This window comes from Balearica regulorum, chromosome 22, assembly GCF_011004875.1.
Source record: "Balearica regulorum gibbericeps isolate bBalReg1 chromosome 22, bBalReg1.pri, whole genome shotgun sequence".
Lineage (NCBI taxonomy): Eukaryota > Metazoa > Chordata > Aves > Gruiformes > Gruidae > Balearica > Balearica regulorum.
This window is the reverse complement of record NC_046205.1, coordinates 3,894,620-3,912,371: the sequence shown is the minus strand read 5'-3', so window position 1 is coordinate 3,912,371 and position 17,752 is coordinate 3,894,620. Positions and strand designations below refer to the sequence as shown.

The 17,752-nt window shown below is 46.6% G+C and overlaps 1 protein-coding gene across 1 annotated transcript in view; it reads right to left on the bottom strand.

Annotated features, from left to right (window-relative positions):
* Positions 1 to 257: 257 nt before the first annotated feature.
* MAN1C1 (mannosidase alpha class 1C member 1) overlaps positions 258 to 17,752 on the bottom strand; it is a 66,982-nt gene continuing 49,487 nt past the window's right edge. Inside the window, exons 7-13 of the mRNA XM_075773991.1 lie at positions 13,488 to 13,611; positions 10,906 to 10,999; positions 7,224 to 7,339; positions 6,860 to 7,079; positions 4,692 to 4,864; positions 3,745 to 3,860; positions 258 to 3,070 (exon numbers count right to left, since the gene is read on the bottom strand). Coding sequence (XP_075630106.1) covers positions 2,953 to 3,070; positions 3,745 to 3,860; positions 4,692 to 4,864; positions 6,860 to 7,079; positions 7,224 to 7,339; positions 10,906 to 10,999; positions 13,488 to 13,611 — 961 coding nt within the window. The 3' untranslated portion in view covers positions 258 to 2,952. The remainder of the gene's footprint in view (positions 3,071 to 3,744; positions 3,861 to 4,691; positions 4,865 to 6,859; positions 7,080 to 7,223; positions 7,340 to 10,905; positions 11,000 to 13,487; positions 13,612 to 17,752) is intronic.

Sequence of the window (17,752 nt, the reverse complement as noted above, 5' to 3'; positions counted from 1 at the left end):
GGGATTATTTATTGTTTTTGCTAGAAAAAGAAGACCTTTAGTAGAACTCCTGCTAACCCGTATCAGATGGTGAACAAGCAATTTAAGAGAGCTGGTACAGATGGGAATTGCTGTCCATACACTGGCTAGATTACTCTGGAAATCAGCATCTATTGTGAAATATTCTCAAAATCAACCAGTATTGTCACCTAGTTATTCCAAGCATGACATAACTGGTCTTTGACAGATGGCTTTAAAGAGGATCAACCCAAACATGCTTTTTATTTTACAAGACTTTTATTCTGTTTCACAGATTTGACTATTACAGCAGTGAAATTATTACAAGTGACTCATAACATTTAGTTCCAAATAAAAGTAGAAAAACACAAAAACGATAAAGGAAAGTTAAATGAGATGTGAAGTGTGGTAAATGTGTTTTAAGAGCACAGAAAAAGTATATAAAAATACATTAGGATCAAGAATTTTGCAGACAGGTTTTGATTTAGTTACAATTTTGACACCACGATCACAGAATCACAGAATGGTTGAGGCTGGCAGGGACCTCCGGAGGTCATCTGGGCCACCCGCCCTGCTCACACAGGGCCACCTAGAGCTGGTTGCCCAGGACTATGTCCAGGTGGCTTCTGAGATCTCCAAGGATGGAGACTCCGCATCCTCCCTGGGCAACCTGTGCCAGCGCTCAGTCACCCTCAGAGTAAAAAAGTGTTTCCTCATGTTCAGAGGGACCCTCCTGTGTTTCAGCGTGTGCCCGCTGCCTCTGGTCCTGGCACTGGGCACCACTGGGAAGAGCCTGGCTCTTTGCACCCTCCCTTCAGGTATTTATATACATTAATAAGATCCCCCCTGAGTCTTCTCTAGGCTAAGCAGTCCCAGCTCTCAGCCCTTCCTCATAGGAGAGATGTTCCAGTCCCTTACTGATCTTTATGTCTATGTCTCTCTCGTATTGAGGAGCCTCGAACTGGAAATCCAGATCATTAATGAAGATGTCAAACAGGACTGGACCCAGTATTGACCCCTGGGGTACTCCACTAGTTACTGGCCTCTGACTAGACTTTTTGTTGTTTGTGTGCCTGGAAATGGTTTCCAGGATTAGCTGCTCCATCACCTTCCCAGGGACTGAGGAGAGGCTGACGAGCCTCTAGTTCCCTGGGTCCTCCTCCTTGCCCTTCCTGAAGATAGGAGTGACACTTGCTTTACTCCAGTCTTCGGGCACCTCTCTCAGTTGCCATGATCAACCAAAGATTGAGAGTGGCCTTGCAATGACATCTGCCAGCTCTCTCAGCACTTGTGGGTGCAGCCCTTCAAGGCCCACGGACTTATGTATGTCCAGTTTGCTTAAGTATTCCCTGACCTGATCCTCTTCCACCAAGGGTACATTTTCCTTGCTCCAGCTTTTTCCCCTGCTCCATGGAACCTGGGATTCCTGAAGGCCAGTCTTGCTAGCAAAGACTGAGGCAAAGGCGACATTTAGTATTTCAGCCTTCTGCATGTCCTGTGTAACCAGGTCCCTTGTCTTGTTCAGCAGCGGGCCCACGTTTTCCCAGCCTTCCTCTTGTTGCCTGTGTTCTTACAGAAGCCCTTCCTGTTGTCTTTGACATTCCTGGCTGAATTGAATTCCATTTGGGCTTTAGCTTTCCTAACGTCAGCCCTGGATGCTCAGACAATGTTTCTGTAGTCCTCCCACATTACCCATCCTCGCTTCCACCCTCTGTGTGCTTCCTTTTTGTGTCTGAGTTTGGCTAGGAGTTCTCTGTTCATCCACACAGGCCTCCTGGCATTGTTGCCTGACTTCCTGCTCATTGGAATGGAACTCTCCTGAGCTTGGAGGACATGATTCTTGAATATTAACTGGCTTTCTCAGGCCTCTCTTCCCTCCAGGGTCTTATCCCGTGGGACTCTTTCAAGCAGATCTCAGAAGAGGCCAAAGTCTGCTCTCCTGAAGTCCAGGGTTGTGAGCTTGCTTTTCACCCTCCTCCCTGCCCTCAGGATCCTGAACTCCACCATCTCATAGTCACTGCAGCCAAAGCTGCCTTTGATCTCCACACCCCCAAGCCCCTGCTTGTTGGTGAGTATGAGGTCCAGCAGAGCACCTCTCTTTGTTGGCTCCTCTCTCATTTGGAGGAAGAATTCATCATCAGTCCACTCAAGGAACCTCCTGGATTGCTTATGCCCTGCTGTGTTGTCCCTCCAGCAGATATCAGGGTGGCTGAAGTCCCCCATGAGGACCAGGGCCGGCAAATTCAAACCTGAGGCTGCTCCTATCTGTCTGTAGAGGGTCTGATCCACTTGTTCTTCCTGGTCAGGTGGCCTATAGCAGACACCCACTATAATGTCACCTTTACCTGTCCTCTCTTTAATCCTGACCCACAAGCTCTCAGTCAGCTCCTCATCCATCCCCAGGCAGAACTCCACGCACTCTCCAGCTGCTCTCTCACATGAAGGGCAACTCCTCTTCCTTGTTCACCCATCCTGTCCTTCCTAAAAAGCCTAGAAAGCCTACCGCCTAGAAAGCACAGTATATTGAAAACTGTTAATTAGAAAGGTGATAAATCCAAGAGTATATAAAAGGCAAAAATGAAACAGAAAAATGAAAGGAGGATGTGTGTGTGTGTGTGTGTGTGTGTGTGAAGTCTATTTTATGGCAATCTTCCAGTCCTTTGGCCACTATAAAGCAAAGTCAGTGGATTTCATATAAATTCTCTGTATAAAGGAATGTCTATGAGCTGTGTACAATATGGCCCAGAATAAACATCTCATTATCAGGCTAATAGAGCTCCTCACAGAGGAAAAGAAGGTGCTTATGTCATGGTTTCATCTCCCCAATATAATACTGTCCGGAATTGGACTAGTGCCCCAAAATACCATTTTAGGAACAACGCGAATTCCTTTAATGGAAAGGAAATGCAGTAACCCGCCGACGCTGCAGAAGCAGGGCGCTGGGCAACGGCCTCACTACTGCACACTTGCTTTAAAGTTCGTGTGGTTGACTGGCAGGGGGTGAGCCTCTGTGTTGAACACCCAGTCGTCCAGGGACAGCACGTCATCTTCACAGAACAGAAGATAGAGGTACCTGGAGCCAGAAGGCAAGGGTGGGTGGGAAGAAGATGGACACAAAGGAAAATTAAAGGAAACTCAAGCGGGACTCCAAGCACGCACAAGAAGCAAGTGCTGTCAGCAGGACTGGGGTGGGGCTGCTGTTGGCCTCAGCTGCCACGGTTTACGGTGACATGTTTCCCGACTGCCTGCCTCGCTCTCCTGCTGGTAACTACCCCCCCGGTGCAAAGGTGGCAAAAGGGGATGGGCATCTGTGCTCAGCCACCCCACAAGCATTAGCTCACACTCCTAGCGAGGGCAGATCTGCACCAAGGGGCAGCAAATTCAGGCCATAGTCATGCTTCCTCTGTGTGCAGGACATTAACCTGGCAGAGGAGACCGCTGTCTCTTAAACCATCAGAGCTAAATCCCAGGGAGCTCAGCAGTTGGAGCCTCCCACTTACAGCAGCTCTAAATCACAGGAAGAGTCCTTTAAATCCAGCACATGAGCAGAAACCTTGAGAGTGCCAATGACAGTAGCGGTTCTACAGGAGGTAACTACCAAAGCTTTGCAGCACCCATAGCTTTGCCCAGTTTTCCCCACAGAGGATAAGACTTCCTCCTTATTATCAGAGACTTATTAAGCAGACAAGAGCGTTGACGCTGCAGGAATTATGCTACTCTGAAAGGCCTCTGTGATACTAGACTTACTTCAGAGTCTCTGCAAGGAAAAAACTCTGTTGCATGTTGTCATGGGTTGGAGTTGTGGTGTAAACATCTCGGATGCCAGAAAAACCAGCTTCTACTCTACAATGTTTTTCCAGGGCCTGAGAAAGGAAAAGAAATCTCAGTAACACACAAAAGCATGGAGTAACTCATTAATCATCATCAGTTGCATTACAAGTCAGCTTTACAAATCAAATTCCAGGTTTATAGTAGCCTCTGTCTCTCACTGAAGAGCATGGTGATTACTCCAGACTCCAGGAGTAAGGCTAGTTCTAATGAAATAGCAAGAGGAACATAAACTGCCGACGTTACTTGATTGATTGACCCTGGCGTTACACACAAACGGCGTTAGCAAAAACAAATCTCCAGAGGCAACTCTAGCTGTTTGCAGAGCCTCTTTGCCAGGGCAGCAGACAAATGACAGTTCTGGCACTGAAACGCAGCCCCTGCTAGGATGCGGGGCAGCAGCCGATGGGCTAGAAAGAGGTGAGGGATTTTCTGGCTGGGAGGTCTTTGTGGGAAGGAGACATGACAAAGGGCAAAGGCAGGCGTGCTGATTTTCCCTGGCCAACTATGAACCAATGGTTCTGAGCAGTCCAGATATTTCAAACAGAAGGTTGACTCCTTTTTGCAGAGGGCTGTTACAGTAATATCAGATTTCTGTCTGCAGCAGTCCTCTCCATAAACCTCTACTGTTTTGATTGAATAATTGATTTTAGTGTAACCCAAAAGGGAGAAGAAAACATTCACAATGATCAACAGAAACGCAGCACTAAATTGAGCTATTTTGTGTATTCCTGCCCCATTGCTAATGTGCCTTAGTGTCTAACACAATTTAAGTAATTTCTGCTTTTTTTAATTGACTGAAGGAAAGATTTTTCTAAGAGTCCAGCAGCCTGTAGGAATTATTACTGTGAGCTTTCCAACCATACCTTCACAACCTCCCAGCCCCACTGCCTGTACTTGGGATCGTGTGTCAGCCGCCACATGTACATGTAGCTTTCTACCACTTCTGGGCGTAGGATGTAGTAGCGCTCGCTGAGCCTGGTTGCCATGGCTTCAGTTCCAGCATCAAAGCGAAAGGCTTCGGGGCCGAGTTTGGTATCTAGACAAAATCACACACGTGCAACAATCAGTTTGAGGAAAAAACAAGTAAACAGCCCCTCCAGGTACTTTTAGGCTCCTCAGACTGCCAACATTTAACTAAGGCTTGTGTGAGGTCAAATGAGCAGATCAGTCATGCCTGTGTATCAGATCAACCTCACAGCTGATGTCAAAATAGGTACAACTCCACCGAGTGCAGGAGCTGTGTCCACTGCCACTCCAAGTGTTGCTCATTCTGTGGTATGTCTGGGTACTCTCCAGGTGAGGATAAAATATTCTGGTGGATACAACTGACAAAACAGACTTGGACCAGATTTGACTGTGGAGAGGGCAGGTACAAATCTTCCCCCATGCCGGGCTGGTATTTGCTCCAAGGAATTGCACTGCCCCTGACCCTGAGAGCAGAGTTTGTCTGAAGACAAACTCAGAACCCAGAGGAGAAAGAACAGAGTGGCAGATCCTGTCCTAAAGCCTCAAACAGGAAAAGAAAACATTCAAAGGAAAATCTAGCCATGCAGCTGACCCTGCCATCACAGAAATATTGATATGCTGCTCCCAGGCAGGGGGCTTGTTGCACAATTATCAGTCCACTGGGCTTAGCTGTTTCACCTGCGCTGCGGCAGGGAAGCTGTAAGAAGTGGTACCGGGGACCTGCAATCACTTCTGCCACCTTTCCTTCTGGTCCACTAGCAGCCTCTTTGAAAAAAAGACATCAGGACGATGGGGAAGGCTTCATCAATGTCACTGGTGTTTTACGTATGAAACACGAAGAGTACCTTGGCCTTTTTGAGGCTGCGTTTCAGGGAGTCATTTTATTTTCTCTAAATATTTCGCACACCTTCCCTGGGCCCTCCTGTCTGCGTGGGGATCTAACAGCATTTGCTAGTTGGACTGTTTGCTGAGAGCCAGGGTGACGTGCACAGATATTCACTTTAAAGCAATGAGCTTGCTGAAATGACAGCACTGTAACCAGCGTGGGCAGGCACTGTCCTTTCTACACTGATGGATATTGCTGAAGGTGAAAATTGGCTCCAGGCACTCACAACCAGAGGGTTATTAGTTCAGGTGGCTTGTTTTAGTTCTGTAAGTGCTGGGGGGGAAAAGATAGTTATTTGCAAACATCATTTCAGGTTAGCTTGAAGTTTATTGGGCAAACATGCTGGACACCGGCTGCCAATATGGGCTTGCTGATGTGGTGAAGGTGTGAAACAATCTTTGGGAACAGTTAGTGCACACAGACCTGTGCTTGACAAGGTCCCAGAAAGCAGACTGCTGCTTCGCTGCCTGCAGTCTCAGAAGAGCTACAGAGATGCCTACAAAGAAAGGAGCGGTGTCCAAAGCAAGCCCATCTTGCTGAAAGCCCTGCAGGCAGAGAACTAACCCAGTCTCTCCTTCCTCACCAGTCACTGCTCCCCCCAAAGCACCGACTGAGAAGCACTCTGGGTGGTGAAACAAATTTTACTGGACTTGTGAAATAGAAAAGACTTAGCCAGCCTCTGCTTAGACAGCCAGGAGAGGCTGAGTAACTTCAATTCTTTGGTTCCTATCAGCAGCTGCAGGACTCCAACACTCTCCTGCTGGGCTTCTCAGCTGCTCTGCTCCAAATGGTGGGACACCCTGCAATTAATCCCTGTTGATCTCCCCTTCTTGTCTGCAAAGGGATGTGAAAGGACAGACTCAAACTATAGTCTTGTTGGGAGAAGGCTAGCTCTGCGACTGAGAGGCAGGACTAGGATTCAGCTCTGGGTTCATTTCCCAGCTCTGCCACAGGAGCTCACATCTGCCTGTCCCTCTGCTCCAGCTGTCCGCTATGTAAAACATATTGCCTTCTCTTCTAGATATCCCAGAAAAGACAAATAAATGAAAATCATACGCAGGGATGCAGATGCTGCTGAAGCACAAAATACCCTACTGCAAACCTCTGCCACACAAAAGCTAAGTCTCCTGTAGCTGTAAGCTGCCCCTTACTAATTTTCTAGGCAGCCCACAGGCTTACCTGAGCGTGCATAAGACTCGTGACATGTGTTTGTTATTTCTGCAGCAAGATCCACATAATGTTGCTTCCTCTCTTCTCCGGCGTGTTCAGCTCCAAGTGCTATCATGCCCCCTGAGAAGCAAGCCAAGTGGCCCATTTTGTGATCCAAGATGCCACCCCTCCATTCAGCAATGTAGGTCAATCCTCCAGCAGACTTTTTGACCAAATGCTTTTCTATTGCCTAAAGGGATGAAAATCAGGATTTCAGGATACTTAGCGGCCAAGGTGAGGAGTGAATCCCAAGGAAACCCAAACATTTTTGCCTGACACATTCTGATGAACAATGTCCCCCACAAAAAATACAGAGCAGCAACCTGCTCCTTACCTCTAGCGCATCGTCATACATCTTTTTAGCTTCAGAGTCTTTCTTGTCTGACATCAGCCAAGATTTGATGAGATATTCATAAAAGCTGTCCCCAAGCCCCCCAATGGAGACATGGTCTGTAGTGGGAAAGCCAGAAAAGACCTTCAGGTTCATGATATACAATGAGCAGTTGCTTTATAAAGAGCAAACAACCATGTCCTATTTAATGCCCTTGTTCTCTCCTTCCAGTTTCCAGTTTCCTGGGGAGAGCTTGCAGCATTTCTTTTTCAAAAAGGAAGAAAGGTGGAAAGTGCAATCAGAAGAAAAATGTTCTGTCATTTTACAAAGCATTAGTATCCCTTACCAAAACTATTCAGAGGTCTTATTTTGCAACAGTTATTTATACTGCAACTTGAAGATGCTTCCTTTTTATGAAGCAATCACCATAAATCCCAGCCTCATAAACCTAAAGCAATGGCAGGTATCGATAGATCTCTACCTAGACGAAGCCACTGGGTGCTGCCTCCCTGCCGCAGGAAAGGGAGAACGCACGTTGGGTTACACAGAGCTGCCAGGAAGGGGCTGCTGTAGGGACCTCTCGATTGTGCTATTTGCATTCCTGGCTCATGGTGGGACTCTGTGCCCTGGGGAAGGCTGGGGTTGTTGGCGTATTAAAATGATAAAGTCAGGTACAAGGACGTGCACTGAATATTTTCTTCTGCAGAAATCGGATTTCCAAGGCTATCTGTTCAGAGTACACAATGCTATGACCTTACTGGAGAGGAGGATGCTAAAGAATTGTGCTGTGAAATGGGCATGACAGCTGCAGGTTTCTGCCTGGGGGGAACCGCTGGATGGATTTATATCTTTAAACTATACCACAGGGGGAAAGGCAGCATTCATTCTTTCAAGCAGCCAAGTACTCCGCTTTTTGGAAGAGCAAGACAAATTACCCACCATGGACTGAACCATCCCTGTTAATTAACAGTGTCCACCTCCGTATCTGCACGCATCCTCATTTTAAACGTAAGCAGATGCAGCAGGGTTTTTGGAGTTAGCTGTTCAGATTTTTGTTTTCCCTTTCACTGTACATATATAAAGTCCTGAAGCTTATTCTAAATGCTAAATCCTACCAACAGAAGAGATCAACAGCCATGCATTTTCCTGACCTGAAGAGCAAATATCCCCAATACAGTGCGTCCAATGATCCATGGAATAATCCGTAGCAAAACAATGAGATTAGACGCATGAATTCAGGAAAAAAAAAAAAAAAAAAGGACAGACTATTTGCAAACGCCGGCTGCACAGCCTGTCTTTAAAGAGAAGCTCTGTGATCCTAAGTGTGTCATTCATAAAATCACCAAAGCAGGAGCTCTGGTACATAATTGCTTTCCATATGGCATCAGCTTTGCCAGCATTTGCCTCCTAGGCACTTTGCATAAACAAATCTCTTATTTCAGCAGGGGACCGTTCTTTAATTTTCTAAAGGTAACAAATGCACTCAGAAGAGGTACAACACTGCCTCTTCATTTAGAAGATCTGCTCATTCAGCCAGGTCAAAGATACACCTTTTAAGAAAATCAAAGCAATTCCAAGAGAAATAGCTTCCCGCAAAGAGCTTTAATGACAAGAGAGAAAATGAGAGCCTGGCACCTACAGGGAACATCTCTGTGGCAGACTGCAGCTGCCTCCCTACTTTGGTCCTAATCTGTTTCTCACCAGCAGTATTGGAGATGCAGAAGAGGCTGATCAGGCTTTTCCCTCACTGGAATAAGGATTCAGACCACACAGGGCATATTATGAGCAACTACCACAAACAGCTTGTGCCATGAGTTGCTCTCATGACGTGAAAGTCTGGGAGAGAGGTTATCTCTAGTCCTTTTGCATAAATCAGCCTACCCTAGAACAAGTAATCAGAGGATACTTTTAATAAGCTCCAAGAACCAGCAACAGGCCCCTCTACACGTCAGCAAGGGGTGGGAGCAGGTCAGTACAATGAAGTGAAATTTGCAGACATAAATAGAATTAAATTAGCGGCAGAGGAGATGAATATTGAGTATCAAGCTGGGTATTTTAACCATCTGAATTAAGAGCACAAGCTCTTCAGTTTCCCAAAGATTCTGTAACGATCAGTTATGACGACAGGCACTTCTCCTCCTCTCAGCACCAATGAATAGGCAGAATTAAGGCTTGTGCCTGGGAAAATGTGCAGTGTGGCTGCCAGGTGGGAATAACCTAAAGAAAACGGCACCTCCGGGGTGCGGTAGGGGATGGGAGATCAGCTTTTCAACTGGAACATACCGCAACAACTCTGCAGAGACCAGTGCAGAGGGGAAGCTGAACTGCTTACAAAGGGATTGGATAACTTTGAAGATCAATTAATGGGACAAACACAGAAGCCTATTTTCTTTCCTCATGGCACCAAAGGACAGCTCTGGTTTAATGGGACAACTGCAACCATCCAAGATGCTTTGCTTGGACACCTTTCAAGCCAAGCCCTGTCCATTACCATGAGAGGTGCTGATGTGGCAGTTAAAGGTCAGGGATTGCTCACAGCCAGGGCGCTCTCACTGTCTCAGATGATGGCAGCCACGCAACTGCCTCTCAGTTACAATCAGAGCTATTAATACAGTAGTTAGAAAGGTCTGGAGCAATCTAGCAGAGCAAACAGTACAATGAGACATGGGGAGGCCAGGTAATGCAATGACTCAAAGAAAACTGCTTAGACAATATAAATGTAATCCACCGACAGGTTAAAACCAGCTTCTGCAAAAAGAGACTTTTCTTTCCTTTGAAACATGAAATCCAGCAACTCTGTCTTGCCAAAACAAGCAAATCCTTAACAGAGCAGAAAGTTGAGGTCAGAGATGTGGGGCACAGCAGCAGAAGTAGTCTCTCATGTTCCTACCAGAGGGCAAGCTTCTGCCCTTTGGTGGCAAAAAAAGAGGCATACAGTCTCTTCTCTGGGTAAGGAAGGGGCTGTGTGTGTAAAGCAGGGAAGTAAATAATCTTTCCCTGGGTACACTGCTTCTAATATTTCCTTGCTCTTTTCAAGCCCTTTCCTGGTTATTGGTCCTCTTTTGTATCAGACCAGTATCTACTTAATGCCCGTGTCTTCAGTGCTGGGTTCTCAACAAGAGAAAAGAACAAGTACTTGTCTCACCCTTCTTGCACAAAATTGCTCTACGCAGAGATTCCATGAGACAGCTACACAAATGCACGCAAGAGAACGCATCCCTAGGTCCTATGGGGATCTCAGACTGTAAGCCCTCTGCCTCTCCAGGTGGCTCCTCACTTGCTGCAGAACACTCAGGAAGTAAATCTCACGGCGCTTCTGCTCACAGCCTTCATGTGCAACTCCCAAGGAGGCCTGTGGGCTATGTGATGACTGCGGGATGAGGTCTTAAAGAGATGTGCTGATTTCTAATATCTGTGTGATGAACCATGTACCATTATTCTCCCCTGCACAAGAGAGGCCCTAATTCTCTCTGGAGGTGAGACACTCAGCTGGAAACAAGGCTGATGGTATAAGTGTACAATTACTATATTGCATCTTACAAATCGGGTTGCATTATCTAATCACATGTATAACAGGCTGACAAGACATTTCCTTGGCTTGCTGCTCTGACAGTTGTTATTGCTTCCTAAAGAGTAACAGACTGAAATGCTCCAGGCAGGACTCCGAACGCAGAGTGATACCTACGCTGCACCCAGTTCCCTGTCACTGGGCTGAGAAAGTTGGGATAAAGGCCCTGTGGCTTCTCAACTCTGTTCAGGACTTTGCGGATGTTCATCACCTAGGAGAGATGAGAGACAAGAACTATGTTATTTCTCTGCTGAAAAAGCCGATGGTTTTGCAGCGTCACTGAGAACTCTGTAATTCATCAGTGCTGATCCCTGGCTGAACAAGCACAGCAGCCTGTAACGCTGTGAATCATCGTGCAAGCAGAACCCAATGACATGGCTCTCCAGTGAGAGGACTGTTATGGAGAAACTTTTCTGCTGGACTACTCAGCACAATCTTTATGCAGCTCTGTGGGATTTTAGAAGTGATTCTAAAAAGCCTGCAAGGCCCCTGTTCAGCAAGCAGTGGAAGCAGTTTGCTAACAGCAGTCCAGAAGCAATCCTGAGGATTTGGGATCCGGGTGGAAATGTTACGAGATGCTGAGGGTGATTTTTTCCATGATCCAAAGGGAAAGGAGTGGCAGGGATGAGTGACTCACACAGTACTTAAATTCATCATGTGGTCACTTAACATGATGAATTGGGGCCTTTAATTTCAACAACAGACAGCTCCTTTAATATGCTAGAACAGCTGTACTTATTCTCTAAAACCTCCCTTGGTTTCACCCCCATTAAATCCAATAGGCTTTTCCCATAAGGGACAAAGTTAAATGGTATGCAGCATAAATATTCTATTATAACCTACAGAGCAGCTAATACACTCTAAACCTTTTATAAAATTAGACAATTTGTACGCCAAAAGCTGGCTACAGACTTAAGTCGGTGCTTCCAAGTAAGTCGTCAGGCTGCATAATATTTACTGAAGTTTAGTAGCATGGCATATTAATGACATGTTTGAATAAAAGACACAGATGGACTTTATTCTTGCTAAAATCACACAAGTCCCAAGCTGCAAGTTAATGAGTTGATCTGTTCCTCTGAAGTAATTTCCCACAGGATGGGCTGTTTGAGTCCACATCATCCTACATTTTTTCTCTCAGAGGATGACTGCAATACATTTTCTGTGGCACACACCCGGCACACTCAGCTCAGGAGAGTCCATTAGAAAGGTTCTGCCCTTATCCCTCCACGAGGAAAACCTGTTAGGCTGGGGACAGAGGCTTGACCCTGGCTCAAAATGCCACAGTTTGATTGTGGAATATGGATGCAATTCTAGTTTTTAATGGTGCATCTCCTTGCCCTTGTGTTTTTAGTGCTCATCTCTCTTCCCCCTCCTTCGTTTCCTTCTCATGCACTTTCTTTCCATACCACCATTCCCTTTACTGGTCTTTTCTTAGCTCCCTCCTTCCTCTGAGCAATCTGTCATTATCACTGTCTTCAGGAATCTCTAGCTTGTCTCCTTTATTTCAAATCACCAGTCTGTCTTTATCTTCCCTACAGAGTTTCCTGGGTTTCTATTTTTCCTTCACCCTCTGCTCTTCTCTCCTGCTCACGCCTCTGTGACATTCCTCTTGCTCACCCCACCCTCATGGCTTTCCCACCACTCCATCCTATTCTCCATTTTGCTCTCCTAGCTTCTTCCTGCTCTATCTTCCTGTCTTTTCTTCAAATTCTCTTCTTGTTTCACAACTGACAGACCTGCACTGGAAAGATCCTGGAAAAGTACCACTTTGAGCTTTTTATTGGCAATCCTAGAACCATCGGCTGTTTTCACCCCACTGTGGGACTCTGGACGGGCCCCATTTCCTTTGGGCTCATGAGGGCAGTTTGGATTCTAACTAGAACAATTTGTCTCCCTCAAAGCTGGTTCCTCAGGGACGTGCAGCGAAAGCTAATGACTTGCTGGAATCCAACAGCATATTTATTAAGTTGCTCTCACATGCACTACAAGATCACTTGTGGAAAAAAAAGCTCAAGGTAATGTATAATATTAATAGATTTTCAGTTACAAGTTACACAAAAGGAATTCAATATGTCAACTGTCAGGCCCTTCCTACACAACAAACCTCAGCAGAAATCTTGCTGGCTAGAGCATAACGTTTAGTGCCTGTTTAGAGTAAAAAGGTCTGCAAGTACAAGGCGCTACTATTAGGATATCAGAATTAACAATTATCTTTGCAGTCTGCATCCAACAGATGGTTTAATTTTGGCTGTGTCCTTGTCTGAGTAAGTTTTTGCTACAACTTCACATGACTGAGACATTGGGAAAAACATCCCCATCTCCCCAAGCGATGGAGAGGCAGGTGAAGGGGCTACAGGAAATGCAAATGGCCAAAAAAACCACGGGGGCAGCTGCCTTCCAAGGCTTATTGGGGTGACGGGATCTCCAACAGGAGCTCGCTGTCACATTTTTTCAGTGAGCTGGTGTGTAGGATGCTCTGAGGCTTGGTGACCTCTGCAGCCTGCCAGGCACAGGTTTCTGAACCCGTGTCCCACTCTGGAAGGCTTCTTCTCTGTCGAGTTGTACTGGTATTGGGGAGAAGGAACACTTTGCTGGCATGTTGTCTGCTGCAGGCAGACCACAGTGCTGCTCTGGTCCAGCACTGACCCCAGGAGTATGAAGAGACCAACTCACTAAAGACCAACTTGGGAAGTACTTGCCTTTTCTGCAAACACCGGGTTGCCAGAGAGCTCCGAGAGGTGCAGGAATTCCAAGTGCAAGGTACCAAATTCTGCTAAGATGCTGCTTCCAGCAGATGCCCAACCCCAACTCCAACTCATGCCACTGCAAGGAGAGAAAAGGGACCCTTCATTTCCAGGAAAACATAGCCAAAGCCTGAGGTCCCCCCACTGCCCCAGTGCAGATCCTGCCTTTGCTACGTGCATGCAGCACACGCCGGATCTCAACAGGGGCCATGTAAAGGACATACATAGATTTTTAGGACTCTCGCATGGAACAGTTCTAGTGGGATGGAGCAGTAGTTTTACAGAGGATCGTTTAGGATAGGGCAAACACACAGACTGCACACACTGGGGGGAAACTGCTTTTTTTCTGGGAGAGTAATCCCTCGCCATCAGATCAGCTTAAAGCAAACTTTGGAAGAACACTGACAATGTGCCCTACACAAGACACTTTGGGATAAAATGGGTCTCTAAGTAGCGTGGGCTGAACTCTTGCATCTCAAATGTCCCACAAGTCCCACAAAACTGCTATATGTTATAGAGAATCCAGACTGTCCCTAAGCATCTTGTTTTAACACCCTCGTTATGTGTATATGACACTGACGTTCCCAGCGTACACTTGCTTGCAGGGGGATAAAGCATACGGCAACATCAACGCTAGGGAAAAGATGCCATTGGGCAAATCTGACTGTAATGAAAAGCCAGGGGAATCTTAACATCTGCACAGGACAATTCTGACTCTGAAAGCACCCCACTGGTACTTATCTCATGTGCCTTGCAACAACAGGAGGGCCAGCATGAAACTACAGAAGGTGGCAAACACTGTCTGAAGAAGCCAGTTATACAAAGTGCCTGCGCCCCTACTTTTGACATACCGGGATCCCTTCTCAGTTTCTGTTTGTCTCCTCTCACCCTGCCAAATCCATGCAAAGAGAGAAATCAGCACTGAAACAAAGCAAGGAGTTGATTCTGGGGATGAGGAGGGAATCGCTTCTCCCTTAAATCTGAAAGAAAACTACCCAAAGGACACGGGAGGGCAGAGGCTCTTCCAAGCACTAACAGCCTCACCCTCGGATTTGCTTTTACATTTGACCGCTTCCTTCTCGTATCCCACTGTTACAGATTACAGCTCCGCGCCACTCTGAAACCTGCACAGACATGAAAATGTCCTGTACCCTTAAGCCTTGGTCTCAAACCAGCCTCTGCAGGTGCTGGCCCAGAGAAGTGATGCGGCTTTGACTTTCACGTCTCTGCCAGTGCTGTCTGTGGTTGATACTGGTGAGGTAAGAGGTTTCCAGTGATGGGAGGGTGGGGGTAACACTAGATGGCGCCTAAAAGCTTGGCTATTAGAAGAAAAGGGTTTCTGTTGTTTACAGGAGGCTAAAACTAATGATCTTTCTGAGGGTGGGGAGGAAAAAAAAAAAGTTCCCCCTCCATCTGATATATGGAAACCCATTTCAGGTCCAGAGCTGTTTGTTTCGCCTCCAGACAAAAAGAGCCATTAGATAAGCAATATGTTCACGCTGTTTCAAATTGCTCAGTCACTGCCAAACGTCAGCCTTCCCTGCAAACTGTCAGGAGGCTGTATATCACCAGCTTTTCATTTGAAAACACTCTGTGCAGCTAAAATGGGTACCCCAATAACATCGAGCGTTTCTGGCAGAAATCTCCCTGTGCAGGCAGAAAGGTCCTCCAGCCTGACCAGGTTAATGTTGGTATTAATATCGTATTGGACATATCTGCTGAACTTGGCAGCAGCTGGCCCTGGGACGGGTCTGCTGAACAATCCCACGGTGTTCTCATATCTATAAAGAGTCAATTGCTTTTTCTTTATTTACTGCACTGAAGGGACATTGTAACAAATACGATCTCACAAACAGAAACTGCTTTCTGAGCTAGTTCAAATGAAGAGTGCTTGGAAGCAGCCAAATGGGGCCGTGTTTGTTGTGACAGCGACTTATGTGGGGTCACAGTGGCTGACACAACCCTCTCCTGGGAACTTTCATCCCAAACATGCAGCCAGGCACTGCCTGCAACGACCGTGCTGCCTGAAATCCAAGCCCTGGGTTACAAATCACAAGGAGAGGTGGTGTGGAGGAAACAGAGTATGTCTGCAATGTGTCCCTGGGTTAAAGAGCAGCCTGAAATGACCTCCTGCAGGAAAACATTTTCTTCAGCATTACAGACTGGACAAACTGGGTCTTCACAGCTGTCCTGTTTTATAACATCTCAGAGAAAACCACTGTTTAGAGGACCTTGGTCTTCAACACAAAATAAAATGCCCAGAGCTCTCTTTATCCCCCAGATAAATGGGTCCTCCTTAAACACTCTGCAAGCAAGGACTGAAAATGGCTGTATCATCTTCCCTCACAGAGATCCAAAGCAGCAAAACAGTGCCAAGTCAAGAGAATGGCCAGGAGAGGATGATGACGAAAAATCTGGAGGTTAAGGGGAGATGTGAAGGAGAGCAGGGGCCAGGGACTCAGAACAGGAGGCATCGGGACAGCAATCGCAGTGCAACACACAGGCAGAGAGCACACAGCAGCAGCTTGAGAAGACAATGTACTCCAGGACCTGGCAGACAACGTGGCAGTTGGACCAGCAGGATGGAAAACAAGCCTGTGTGAGAGATGATACAGTGCCTGTGTGAAAACAGGCAGCCAGAGGGAAGCACATCAGCAGAGAGGGACACAAGAGGAAAAGGTGGCATGAAGTGATAGGATGAGATAAAGCCAAGTTGGCTATGGGAAGAGCTGGGGGTTGAGTGTCTTGTACTTGGGTCCTCAAAATGTATACACAGAATTGACCCAATGCCAGCTTTTGTTTATTTCAAATTTCTGAATGTCATTCTTAACCCACCCCCCCCAAAGCTACCACCAACAAAAGCCTACACACACTGCAAGACTCTCTGCCTTTTGAGACCGTGAGGCCACTCTGGAATCAGCACATCCTTGCAAAAGTAGAACCGGAGAGAGAATTCCTTCTTGCAAAAAATGTTCTGGGCTTTGGTTTGGCCCTGACACTTGGGTCAATGTGCTCTCACAGCATCACCTCACTGGCCTCTGCTTCCACTTCCACACGCTATCTCACACTGAATAACTCCCTTCCCCTTTGGGTTTACAGCCTTTGGCTGTTCATCATATTCCTGCAGTAGTCAGACTACAGATTTAGCTCACTTCATCCTTGCTCCTAAATCAATTGATACTCCGAGCCCTCACAGGAGTTTCATGGCCCTGAAGCCAAAGCTCAAGCCAGTAATACGGGTTCTGGATTGTGGGCTCAGTGTTATTTAGATTTTCTTTGCTCCTAGTCAAGGTCATCAGCAAAACATTTTGGGAATGTCTGGGCAGACAGAGTCTGCTTGAATTGTCTTCACAAAGGGCAGGGGAGGGTTTGGCATTTCTGTGAAAGGTTAGTCTATGCCGAGTCTTTATCAGCCACAGAGGAAGCAGAATGTCTCTTCTGTAAAAAGAGACAATTAAAGTCCTGGTGGTGGCTCAAATTTTCACCGGGATCACGTGCAGATAAGACAACTGAAGGGTGACAGTGATATTTGAGCAATGGATCAGCGTGAGCCAAACATTTGGAAGTCTTGCACTTCACAGAGATGTGAGCCAAACAGGAGATTTGGGCTAAGAGATGAATAACGATTTTCATGGCTGCTGCTCTGAGTTTTGCAAGAGGTGAGGATGAAAGACTTTTGTTAACCCACATTTCCTGCTGTCTCTGTTTCAGCCGACACGCAGCTTTTACCCTGGGGGATTTGTTTGTAGGCATCAAAATGAGCCAACGAGCCCTTATTGGCAGGGAACACCGTCTACTAGCAAGAATCAGAGGCTGGGAGTCCAGCCTCCAGGTTTGCCTCTGTTTGCTGAGAGACCTTCAGCAAGATGTTTAACACAGCTGCCTCAAAGCTCTCCTCCAGCATGAGACCACCACCTACCTGCCATGAAACGTTGTGGCTCTAAGGGAAGGATACACACCTGGCTGAGTGCTGTTGGTAGGGAGAAAACTAGAGGATCTGTACACTCCCCCCTTTCTAGCAGCAAAACTGTCAGCCAGTCCCATCCAGTTCCTTTCCCAATTTTTCCAAACATGGAGCCTGGATAAATTCACATGCATCTAGTTGGGTACACTGCAAAAAATACAGAGAGCACTGCATGCTACGTGCAGACTACAAATAACCTTTCAAAGAAAATGAGAGTGAGGAAAATGCTATTGCAGCAGGGAGCCCTGCCAAGAGG